General features: G+C 44.4%; 1 protein-coding gene across 11 annotated transcripts in view; it reads left to right on the top strand.

Annotated features, from left to right (window-relative positions):
- The window catches only part of RNF152 (ring finger protein 152), a 45,349-nt gene extending 33,151 nt beyond the window's left edge, over positions 1-12,198 (top strand). For all 11 annotated transcript variants that reach the window (XM_040080773.1, XM_058422988.1, XM_058422991.1 and 8 more), the window contains one exon: positions 7,358-12,198. In XM_040080773.1, the coding sequence (XP_039936707.1) occupies positions 7,553-8,164 (612 nt within the window). In that variant the 5' untranslated portion in view covers positions 7,358-7,552 and the 3' untranslated portion in view covers positions 8,165-12,198. The remainder of the gene's footprint in view (positions 1-7,357) is intronic.
- The last annotated feature ends 397 nt before the right edge of the window (positions 12,199-12,595 follow it).

Below are 12,595 nucleotides of genomic sequence, written 5' to 3'. Positions count from 1 at the left end.
TGTTATTGAGTGTGAGTTTAGCACCAGTAGCTCCTGCTGTATTTTGTGGGATTTTGGCCTCAGTGACTTAACTTGTTACCTCACTTTAAGTTAGGGAAGCAGTTTCTAAATCTGTCTTTGCCAACTACCTAACCACTTGTCCCTCATATCCTGGTCATAAATAGCTACTGGTGCTGCTTTTATTCAGGACTGAGAGGCAGAATTCTTTTCATATCACACCGTCCACTGCATGGTGTTGGTTTAAATGGCAAATGGATCTCTCACATGGTAGTGGAAGAACCTGGCTGTTCATTCCTCTCATCCTGGGGTTTAGAAGTGAGTCAGGCATAATTAAGAGCAGCCAACAAAACTGAGGAAGTGCTAATGACCTTGCAAGCATTGTGCTCAGAGTGGGCTGTAGAAATGAGCATCATCCCCTGGGATGCTTTGAATGCTGGAGATTCTGTTTATTTGCAAAATGCGAGGAACCTTTTTATATCCTGCGCTGGAAGATTTTCAGATGTGGTATGTCTTAGGACCACAGCAGGTCTTTCATCCTGCTAGTGCACCCCTCATGGAGAGAAGGGAAACACAGAACAGCAGGGGTGGTGAGAAGTACCATCACACTCCTTTCAGCAGGGAGAGCTGCACCTGGGGGTGTTCAGCCGACATGGAGGGGCACTAGGAGATTTAGAGAACTGTAGCTCTGGGACAGCTTGGTAATTGACCTTGTCAAAAACGTGCAGACATATCAGTTGGCTTGGTGAGGAATAGATCATGCTCCCACCACCTGGCCTCTAGGATCACCTGCACAGAGGGCTGCAGAGAGGCAGGAAAACTATCCACTCTGTCTTTGCCTGTCTGAAATGGGCATATTTCCGTGGAATATTTTAATTTCAGATAATGTTTTTCACTTGTAAAGTGCCTCATGTGAAACTGTCTGATGAGCGTATCATACAGAACAGCTGTACTGCTCTGCCTCAGCACGATGACATGTTTGCTGACCTGGCACATTGCAGGTGATTAGTAGTGTTTGCTGTTGGAACAAAGTGCAGCTTATCCTGGTCATATTTGACCAAAATAAGGTCTTTGGAGGCAGGGAATGTGGATGTGTCAAAGTTTGCAGATAAAAAGAGGGAGCAATGCAGCTGGTGATGTGAGATGGAACACGGAGCAGCATGTGAGTGTCTCTCTGTTTTCTCTAAACACCAAAGGCTAGTGTTTTCACTTGATCTGTTTTTGCTCCAAACCCATAAATGTCTACGTCTCATTACATTCTTGTAGGTGACCTTTCTGCCTCTGTCTCCTCTTCCTAGGGCTGGCTGGTGACAATTTCTAAGGTAAATGTTGTGGAATGACACCTTGCATCTAGGCTCCTTTTTTGTGATCCACAACTGATTTCTTAGCTGCCTGAAAGACAGGACAAACTGGTGTTCTGTCTGATTGTGTACCGTCGGGATCATCCACAGCAGATTCTGTTGCCATCAGCATGGGTCCCCTGGTGCTGGTTCATAGGATTACAGACTCATATATCACAGTTTTACTCAGCTTTATTTTTTGTGGCTTTATGCACCCAGGACTGTGTATACCAAGATGCTCATCTTGGCAAGGACTAGACTAAAGCTAAAGAAGCAGTGACAGCTTGCACTGGCTAAGGCTTTGGCTAAATTAAAATACTTTCCTTCTGCAATGTTTCTGTGCAATTGTGAATACTGAAATGGAAAGGATGGTGGGTGTAGGCTGCCTGGCTTACAGGAAGGCTCCTGGAAAACAGGTAATTCTGGAGAGAAGAATTGGTTTACTTTGTTGTTTTATTGTTAGCTTTATGTTCCTCAAAATACATATAGTCTCTGAGTTGTAATCTGCATGGTGTATGAAGTATGCCTGTGGAAATACCTGGCTTCTGGGGCACAGGCTCTTGTGTTTTTCATAATCTGTGAAAAAGCTGATATGTTTAATGAAAGCTCCCTCCCAAATCCCAGGCATACCACGGGGATGCTGCCAGCTGAAAGAGGTGGGTAAAACCATGTAGTTTTCTGAGCTTTGTTGCAGAAAATAATTTGTCACCTCTGCCTTGTGGTTCGTGAGGTGAAAAGTAGAGTTGTGATGAAATTGTACCTTTGAAGGCAATCTGGGTGGCGCTTGTATGACCTCGGACCAACTGCTTCTTCTCTTAAATGACGAAAGAATATAATGATGGTAATACTTGTCTCTTAACAAGGGTGTTCTGATGAATAAATTAATTGTTCGTTGTGCTGTTCTCAGTTACTATGGTAATTAGTGCTACAGAACAGCCTAAAAATAAGTAAGATCATTTAGTGAAGGATATTTAAGGGGAATCAGGTAGTACATCCTGGGCATTTGCAGTAACCCGAGTGTGTTTTGTCCAAATGTGAATTTGTAAAAAATGTTCACCGATGCTGAATTTTTGTAGCAGGAATGCTTCCAATTATCTTTTTGGAAGCGACTCTAGCACACATTTCCTTCCGTATCTGTGGGCACCTGATTCTTGCAATTAGTTCTCCTATTGAGAACAGCACTCCCTCCTCACCCCATCTCCTTCACAGCCTAAGGGCACCTGAAACGAATGATTCTTTCTTCTTCATAAATCATACATACTCAGTAATACTGCCAAAGAATTGTTAATGTGTTTGGGGAGTTTACATAATGAACCTTTCTCAGTAAAGGTGAAGTACTGTCGATGCACTGCCTTGCTGAAATTCTGTTATAACCTTGCTGTATGGCAAGTAGACCGCCTAAATCCACGTGTAAGTCTCTGCAAAGTTTTTGAGGCTTTCTCTCACTGATCAGTGAACTACATCAGCATGCCCCAGAGCCAGTCTTTTAAAATGTTATATGATGGTTAATCATCTGTGAATTGTATTGGATTCCTCAGGCATCACTGAAGTATATTTTTGGTGTTTTCAAGTTAATATAATTTTGGCCCCTAGGAAGTTAGGAAGTACGTCTTAAGGTAGTTATGAGTTTTTCAGTGAAGGACCACTCATTCAAGGCTGTGGTTTCATGCTGTGGTTTCCATTGCCTAAAATCACAGGGGCTATCCTTACATGGGAAAAATATGTTGCTAGCCAAGGATTTGCTATTAATTTTACTGTCTTCTCTGACTTTATATACAGCTTTGGGCTTGAAAGTGTCTTCCTTTGCGCTGGGTTCCCAAAATAGCTGTGTTTTTTGACCTGGCCAGCTGGGGACCAGTTTGTAGTTAGCATTTGTGCAGAGCTAACCAGTGCTTTCTTCCTCTCACTGTCACAGCTACAGCAACCTTCATCTGTTCACCCCCCCCACATTGTGTTGGGAAGGTGTCAATAGTAAGAGCAACAAATGCCCCTTCAGCTTCTTCAGGAGTAGGAAGGTGATGCCTTGGCATTCCTGGCCTCCTGCAGACAAGGAGAACTTTGGTCATTGCTGTGGTCTCTGGTGTACTGGCGGAACAGATAGCATGACTGACAAACAGCTGAAGTATTTGCTTTATTCTTCAGAGCTTTACTGCTCTTGACTCATACAATTTGAAAAACTCACGGCTTGTGCAGAGGGCAGCCCAAATCTGCAAGGAGGATCTTTGTGCCATGTTCTCAGCCACCTGGCTACTGCAGGGATCATCAGCTTTGCAGGCTTCTCCCTGCATTGCTGTAACTGTTTGTGAATTCCTCTCCTTGCCAGCCAGTGGCAACCTTGTGGATATTGGGCAGATGTACAGAAAGGGAAAGAGAGTGCAGGGCAGGCAGAGAGGCTTCTTTTCATGGCCTGTCACTTCTTGCTTCCTTTGCTCCTGCTGCACCTTTTTGACACGTGAGTTTTGGAGCTTGTGGATTTTCATTTCCAGTTAGTTATTATTTGTGTTACAAGTTAGATCTCAGCCCTGAAGAACTTACAGTTGCTGTCAGATTTGTGCCAGGCAATCACAGCTTGTAGCTGCAGTTGCTTCTGTGCGTGTGGTTTCTCTGTCATAGTCCCCAGTCCCTGTTCCACTTGTGTGCTCCTATTCATACACACAAATGCTATCGCTTTTGCAGGGACCTGTGGGTAACCCTGACAGTGTTTTCTGCTTTTTCTCCCCTCTCTGTTTTCCTCTGTCAGCAGTCCCCTTGCCCACCTTGGGTGTCACTGTGTGGTAAGAGCAAATGACACAACCATTATTTTGGCTGATACTTGATGTCAGCTGTGCCCTCATGTGCAGTTGTGGCTGCCTCTCCATCTCTGTGCTTGAAGCACAGAGAAGAGTTCAGTCTGAGTAAGCTTTGAATGAGCTGTTCACCTGTGACAGCTCAGTACCTTCAGCTGGTGTGAGGGTGCATTGAGCACAAACTAAAGAGCTTGGCTCCTGTCCAAGAGGAAACCTGCTTCTCTTGGCACAGTTATTAAAATGAAGTGGTAGGAGAGTACTGAGAGCTTCCATGGGTTTTTCCTTCTTAGGTACGTAGTGCAAATTTTTTTCAAATAGAACCTTAGTTCTTCTAGATGATGGCTTGACCTTCTTTTATTCTGAAACTGAGCTGTGTCAGAGTGCAAGAGGGTTGTATGATTGGAAATAAAGTTGCATTGCACCTGTGAAGCTACATGTCCAACCTTTGAACAAGGCAATGTCAGCAAAGGCCAAGGGGTTAGGTGGCTGTGGCTACTCTTTAACTTGTCTTTAGTTATGTTCTGGAGGAATCATACTAACCTCTCTGCTTACTGGTCATTACTGCTGATCCACACCTCTGGTTATTATTTGAGATGTTTTGGGAAAGTATCAACTGTTTATGTCACGTAGGTGGTAAGCCCAGTCCCGACCTTGCAGAGATACTGATTTACATCTGCAGGAGTACCTCCACGCTGTCCTTGGGCAGAGTAGTCACAGGACAGGGGAAAATGGTTTTAAAGTGAGAGTAGGTTTAGGTTAGATATTGGGAAAAAAAATTCCTTACTGTGGGGGTGGTGAGGCACTGAACAGGTGGCCCAGAGAATCTGGGGGTACCCCATCCCTGGAAGTGTTCAAGATCAGGCTGGATGGAGCTGGTCTAGCAGCACACAGCAGGGGTGTTGGAACCAGGTGATCTTTGAGGCTATTCCATGATTTTATGATAAGCCTTAATTTCGGAATTTCTAGGTATTGGGAAATCTTATAATAATGCTGCGGTATTGTTGTACCTGATTTTTTGATAGATTTGATAGATTTGCAGATAAAGCAGATAAGAGTTGTGTCTTGTAATGTCTGAGCTCACCTTTGACTTGGACGGTCTGTTACTGCAGATTTTGTATGGATACTTCTGTGCAAAATGCAAAACTGCTGGATTGCTTGTGACTGAAAACTGGATCTGGTGGCTACAGTGATTATTTTCTGAGTTTCTATACCTAATTTCTATTCTGGCCATTGTCTCTTAATATTTTTTTTTCAGCCAGAAATTGCCCAGCGTCCTGGGTATCTCTTTCATTTTTCTCTCTCAGCTGCATGCTAGTCTATTATCGTGTCAGCTCCTTTCTTGATAGTCTTCCTTTGTGTGTGCCTGTACCATAGGGAATGGAGATAGTAATGGATAAGGAAATAAGGAAGATAAAACCTCTCCTCATTTTCTTCCACTTCCCCTTAGTGTGGCCTGCACACAGGCAGCAGATGTGTAGCCCCTTCTGCAGCAGTACATGGAGTATCTGTTGATGCCTCTGTGCAGCACAGTACTGGTATGGAGCAGGTGTCCCATGGGCTTCATGATGGTGGGGGTCTCTCTCAGCAGTGGCCTGTGTGTGCCACATTAAGATAAAGCATACCAAAGTGCAGGTGGACAGTGTGTGCCAGTTCCCCCTGCAGCCATTGTACGTGTTTCAGGAGCTCCTGCCTTCTTAACTGCAACCCCCGCCCCCTTCCCCAGTCAGGATTATCACTGTGTTTGTTGAAGCATCTTGTGAGCCAAAATCCACTGCTGTTACAAAATCAGCAAGCAGGGCCAGTTCTGCCAATGTTGGTGATACCAGTCATCGGCGTCTGAAGAGATGACGTGAGTTTTGTTTTCCCTGTTCAAATACTGGTAACTGCCAGAAGCAGGGTGCAGGCCTGTGAGGTCCAGGGTGCTGTCCTGGATTGCAAACCCCATGTCTATGCCTGCTTTCTCTTCTTAAACTACAATATTTGTTTTACTGATACCACCCATTGATTAGTATGCTGCAACCTAGTTGCTAGAACTAGAGAGTAGAGCAAGAAATTATTGTATAGAAAGGAAGAAGTCCTCTGAAAGCTGTGGTCCTTGGGTGTTAACTCTCATTTGGCAATAACATTGCAATAAGAGGAGATCAAAGGTCACCCTGCAAATATTTTGGGTTTTCTTTATTCTTTGGAAGCAAATTCAGGCTGATACTTCTTTAAACACCGGAAGAAAGTAAGTGTAAAATGTTGTAAAACTGTCACCCCTTCATATTTATTGTGTTGGAGTGACCAAAATCAAAGCTAAACTATGCACTGTGCAGGTAAACACAGATGCTTTTTTTTTTTTTTTTTTTTTTTTTTTTGGCAAAGATGTAAGTAATAAGAGGGAAAATGGGAATTATAAAGGAAATCCCTTTGTAAGGATTTAGAACGAGATTAGTAACAATTTGCTTTTAATCCAGTGTATTATCTTTCCTTCTGTTATTATTCTGTTTTATTTCTGTTCTTTGTGGTGTTCAGTGGTCCTGGGTCTAAACAGAGCCTTTTGTCTCGGGTGAGGTTTTCATTAGTGGGAAGGTTCATGTTTCAGGGGGCCGTGTTCAACAAGCTGCTTGTGTAACTGGGCAAACAGTTAATTTGACTGAAAATGATACCATTCCTTTTCATTATGTGCAAATGTAGGTGTTGCAGTGTAGCTGCTTGGTTGCTCATTCGTGCACAGGCACAAGTTCAGGAGCCTGTGGATATGCTTCCATTTAAACATACTTTTTCTTTCCTTCACATTTCATGCAGACTTAGCAGTTGGGCCAAATAGCTAAAAATCCTCAGGGATTTAAAGGATTAAATGAGAACAATTGTTTTGGTGTAGGAAGGGCTGAAAAGTCCTGAAAATATGACAGGAGGTTGTTGCTGTGGGACCTGGCTAGTGAACTGTACAGCCACCTCTATTATGGGCAGAAGTAAAACTGTGAGTGGTGGACTGATGGGTTGATGGGGGTTTGGTTGCTGGGCAAATTAGGGGAAAAAAAAAAGTGGTAGTACCGATGACTGACCTGAAGGTTTGCCGCTGGGCAGTTTGGTGAAGATGGTGGGAAGATGCTTTCTAGTGAAGGATAACAAATTTGTTTCTTCCATCAGATACCAAAGTCCATGCTAGTTTTCATTCTCTCTTGGCTGGACTCTTCTCTTCCCACTGGCACCTGTGAGTAACCTGTTCTTTCATGTTTTCCTTTGTCTCAGGTACTGAGAGTTTCCGGCCGGAAGTTTTCCTGTGCTCTCCATAGCTGCTGCCCGGTGCTGCCCTGAAGAAAAACAGGGCTGGGAAGGTGGGTGCTGCCCTCAGGAGACGTGGTGGGAAGGCTGCTGCCCGCTGCCTACGGGGTGTCAGAGCGAGGCTCATCACGAGGCGTGCTGCGCTTCCCTGCGCCGGCCGCCATGGAGACCTTATCCCAGGACTCTCTGCTGGAGTGCCAGATTTGCTTCAACTACTACAGCCCCCGCCGGCGGCCCAAGCTGCTGGACTGCAAGCACACCTGCTGCTCCGTGTGCCTGCAGCAGATGAGGACCAGCCAGAAGGACCTGCGCTGCCCCTGGTGCCGTGGGATCACCAAGCTGCCTCCGGGATACTCTGTGTCGCAGCTGCCCGATGACCCCGAGGTGATCGCCGTCATCGCGATCCCCCACGCCTCGGAGCACACCCCCGTCTTCATCAAACTCCCCAGCAACGGGTGCTACATGCTGCCCTTGCCTCTCTCCAAGGAGCGGGCGCTGCTGCCGGGAGACATCGGCTGCCGTCTCCTGCCCGGCAGCCAGCAGAAGTCCCTGACGGTGGTGACGATCCCCGCAGAGCAGCAGCCGCTGCAGGGCGGCCTTCCCGCCGAGGCGGGAGCGGAGGAGCCGGACCGCAGAGGCGCTGTGAAAAGCTCCACCTGGTCAGGGGTGTGCACTGTGATCCTGGTGGCCTGCGTCCTGGTCTTCCTCCTGGGCATCGTCCTCCACAACATGTCGTGCATTTCCAAGCGCTTCACGGTGATCTCCTGCGGCTGAGGCGGCGGGGGCCGTGCTCCTCCGGGGCTCGGGTCGGTGGTGGTGGTATTGAGCGAGACAATTCCGTGCAGCTTTCCCCAGTGACTGCAGGACGCTGTGCGCCGGGGCGGTGGTCCCTGGACGGGTGGCATCCGGCCTCTGGGCAGCCTGCGGAGAAAAATCACGTCCAGTGTCTGGTGGCGGTGGCACTCAGGACTGCATGTGTCACCGCAGCCACTTATCAAAAGGGACTGCAACTTCACAGTGATCTTTTTTTTTTATTGTGTTACGAGATTAAAGACCTCCATGTAGCTGGTTATACTGTGAAGTATACAGTATGGGCTCTTCTTTAAACACGGTATATTAAAATCAAAACTGCTCCACGTAGAATCAAATGAGAACTGGCGCACAGCTGTACGAGGTGTTCAATACCGGTCCACACATGCATTATTTTTTAATGAGGGGAGGGAGGGAGACTCGTAAAATGGAGAAATCATTTAACTGGTAAAGCATTTTATATGTTTTCAACGGAGCATTAATTGAACCAAGTTAGGGAGTTGTACGATAGTTTTTAAAAGGAAGCATTTTACAAGCAATCATTTCTTTCCTTCTTGTCTGTTTTTTGCCTCTGTTTTTCCCCTTTTGTTCCAATTCCAGGGAACTGGTACTCCCAGCATCTTTTATTTGATGGAACTTTCAAGAAGAGACTCAAAGTAGGCTAGAAAGAATACCTGAAAGTGCAGTCAAAACAGTTCTGCCTAATCAGTTTTATGGGAAGGATAGCTTTGCATGGTTAAGATTGGACATGGTGTTTTACCTCCAGTCTGGCTGCAGACTTCCTGGCCTTCAGAGCTGTTAGTGAAGAAATGGGTCATGAGAAGTCCTAGGACTCCTGCAAGGAGTTATCACGTATATTACTCTCGATTTTCTTTTTCTGCAGGTTAGGTTTACTTAATTGTTTTTGAAGAATTTAGACCTATTTTGCCTCCCTCTTTCCTAGGAGTTGCAACTGTGCACCAGTGGGTGGTGTGACAGAGAAAGCTTCAGTGGTGCTCTAAGAAAGCTTCACCACTGAAACTGAGACCAAGGACTCTTGTATGCAGTCCCCTCGTAAGAGGCAGTGACGTATCTTGGAGAAGAATCCGGACCAACCTAACCTCTTACTGGGTGGGCCACCCCTCCTAAAATTGCTGTGGCTGTCCTGGCGTCAGAATGTTTGGGTGAGCGTAACAGACCCTCTTCCCATGTTTCAGTCTTAGTAATATAGATGATTTCATAAGAACAGATTTGAAAAACAAACACAGGAAGTGTCTCCCTCCACCTGTGACTGTCATGAAACCCCAGACATTTGCAGTTCATTTCCTGGGAAGAGCCAAATTCCTGAATGTTCACTGCAGTAGCACCTTGCTCTAAGCAGTCCCACTAGCTTTAGTAGTACTGCTCATAAGTAAAATAGAGCCCAGTGAGAATTTAGGTATTTGGCTTGTCTGATTGCTGAAACTTACATGAGATTTAGGGACTGGATCAAGGGGCACATGGCAGACCTTTAATAAGACAGAAAAACCTGTTGATTTGCACTGCTTCTTTTTGTGAATACAAGGCATAACCTCCCTGAAATGTGTCCTCTTGTTGTCTACCCACTACTCTTTCTAATTCTTGGAGATTGCTGAATGCCATATTATAACACAGTTTTGACTGTGCAGTGCCCAAGTTGGCTCCGTAGTCATCCTTGTTTTTCTGGGTTTTTTTTCGCAGAATCTAGTTGCTGGTTCACAATAAACATTCTCAGCTCACACTTCTGTTAGGAACATACCTCTGACTTCATGCTGGATTTCTTTCCTTCCCTGTTTCTAAACCACCATTTTCTTCTTTGATTCCCGTTAATGGAAGAATAGAATGTAGGGTGCTTAGTTGTGATGTGTGTTTGGTCACGTATGGAGAGGAACCATTGTGCTGATTTTTATCTACTGTCATACATACGCATAGCACAGGAGAAAAAAAAAAGTCTCCAGATAACACACTCAATGCCTTTTTTTGTACAAGGCCCACGTGCAGTATGCCTTGAACCTGGCTTGCAAATATTGTAATTACATGGACACCTCTCCGCAGCATGTTTCATTTGGTTGCAGTAGGGAACACCAGGTATTCCCAAATGTGTCTTGTGAACGTGCTTGTCTCTTGTTGCCAGTAGCTAGCCAGATTTCTACTGATATCCATGCTATGCTGCTTATTGTGTGAAAGAAAGCCAGTTCACAAAAAATCCTGCCTTTTATAAGACTCTTGAGGAACTGACCAGACACAGGACTTGACCTTCTACTGCCTTATCCTGTAGCAGTTGCTGGGTGTACCAGAAGCTTATGGCATAGGTGCAAGATGCTCCGAGAACAGCGCTGGTGCATTTTGCACCAGCTTCTGCATTTGTTTATCTGAGTTATCAGTGAATGCACAAAACCACAAGGCAGTCAAGGAGCAGGTCCTGGCGACACAGTGGTGGTAACGTTACCTCCTTCCAGCCATGCCTGCCCGACTGAAGCTCTTGAGGCCAAGGATTCTCTGGCATTGCAAAGAAAGGCCTTCTTCCTTTCCATTTGGAGAGTGCAGAATAAAAGAGGAATCAGAAATTAGGTTAAAATACCACACTGCATAACACATTATACAACAGGCAGACCTGGAGTTTATCCGGAATTAATGACGTAAGCGTTATATTAGCAGAATACCATCCTGTACTACGTAACACAGTACACTGTTTTGTTAGTATGAATTTCCTGTATTTTTGTGCCTGCTGAAATGCATGTTTGACCTAATTTCTGATCCAGACATTTGCCTGCTCACAGCCTTGCGTAAGAGCAATAAGTAAAACCTCAAGATTTTTGCCTGCGTGTACGCGCATGGTGTGTATGTTCATTCCTTTTTATAAATAAGAGTTCTGGAAAAGTTCTTGTTCTGGCTTTGGACTGTGACTAGAATTTTAAATTTGCAGCTCTCATATATGTTAGATCACCTAGATTTTTTGCTGACTTGTTTAGAGATGAACTAAATAGTTTGTTGTAATGTACAGTGTTAAAATGTTTCTCAAGTATGTCAATAGTCATACTACTTTAAAAATGCAGTGCAATCTGTCCCATTCCTTGGTTCAATACCTGGCGTTAAAAAGTGATACTGCTAATTTTTTTTTTTAATTGTTATTTTTACAAAACAGCCTTGTCTTTGTAATTTTTCTTTGTGGAGAAACACATTTGGACTTGTGCCAAAATCACCAGGTTCCAGGTTAGCTTTGGTTCTCTGGTGTCCAGTAAGAAGTCACTGCCCAGTTCCACCAAAAAGAAAGACAGAAGCTTACTGTGACCCAGTACTGTTTGAGAAACCAAAACTTATGCTAAAATGTGTGGGTAATTATTCAAGCACCTGCATTTTTAGAGCACATTACTCTGTATGAATGTGTATTTATTTGCTTGTTTAATAGGAAGGATATGTGTGTTGGGATCCAGCTTCAGTTTGTTTTTCTGGATGGTCCCAACTTCCGTTGTTGGCTTGTGCTTTGCTGGCAAACAGAGTTTAGGGTTCACTCTGTGAAATTTTGTTTAGTGAATTTTAAAAATTCAAAATATGCAATTTTGGTATGCAGGATTTTTTTAGGAAGTTGTGTGTTCAGTGATTGTTCATGCTTAACCACGATGTAAAGGAGCCTGTATGTTTTGTAAACATGGAGCAGTCATGAGTCCAAAGTTTCATCTTTATTAATGAAGCTCATTCTGAATAAAATGTTAGCAGGAAAAGAATGATAGCAGAGAATTATGGTTCCTCTGTTGTTTTGCCATCAAATTAAGAACATGGAAGGGAATTTGGCAGAATTGCTCCATATTTTATGAGAGGGTGGCTGAAATTCATCACTCAGCATTTAAAGGCAGTGTGTAAAGTATGAGTTGTGGTAAATACTGAATTCTGGTTTAATTACTGTGGAATACAGAATTATAGCTGATGACTGCTGAGCCACAAAACTTTTTTCCTGTTTTAATAAAATTAAAAATGTTAAGTAAACTCTTTGCTTATAGGAATGAGGGATTGCTGGCCTTCACTTAAGCTTGTATTGTGCAGACTGGTACAGTGGTTCCTTCTTGCCTTGAGCCACCCCGCCCCTTCCCAGTCACATGATTGCTGGAGCCATGGGCAGCTGGCTTTTTTTGATAGTTCAAAGGATTTTCTGGATAGAGATGGTCGATATTACACACTGGTTTTGTTACATTCACAGCAGGACTGAACCAAAACCAAACAATACATGGTCTGAACTCTTCCATAGATATCCCAGAATCAAGAGCTCCAGGCACCAGTCTATCATGTGAATTGAGCCAAGCCTGTGTTGTCTGGATCTTTTCACATCCTCTGCTCTGCCAGGGAGCAGAGGATGTTGTTTCCTCACACTCAAGAGAGTGGATCTGTACCCACCATCCACAG

The sequence above is a fragment of the Hirundo rustica genome, chromosome 1 (genome assembly GCF_015227805.2).
Source record: "Hirundo rustica isolate bHirRus1 chromosome 1, bHirRus1.pri.v3, whole genome shotgun sequence".
In the NCBI taxonomy this organism is placed as follows: Eukaryota; Metazoa; Chordata; class Aves; order Passeriformes; family Hirundinidae; genus Hirundo; species Hirundo rustica.
Note: the sequence above shows the minus strand (reverse complement) of the source record. Positions and strands in the feature narration are given on the sequence as shown.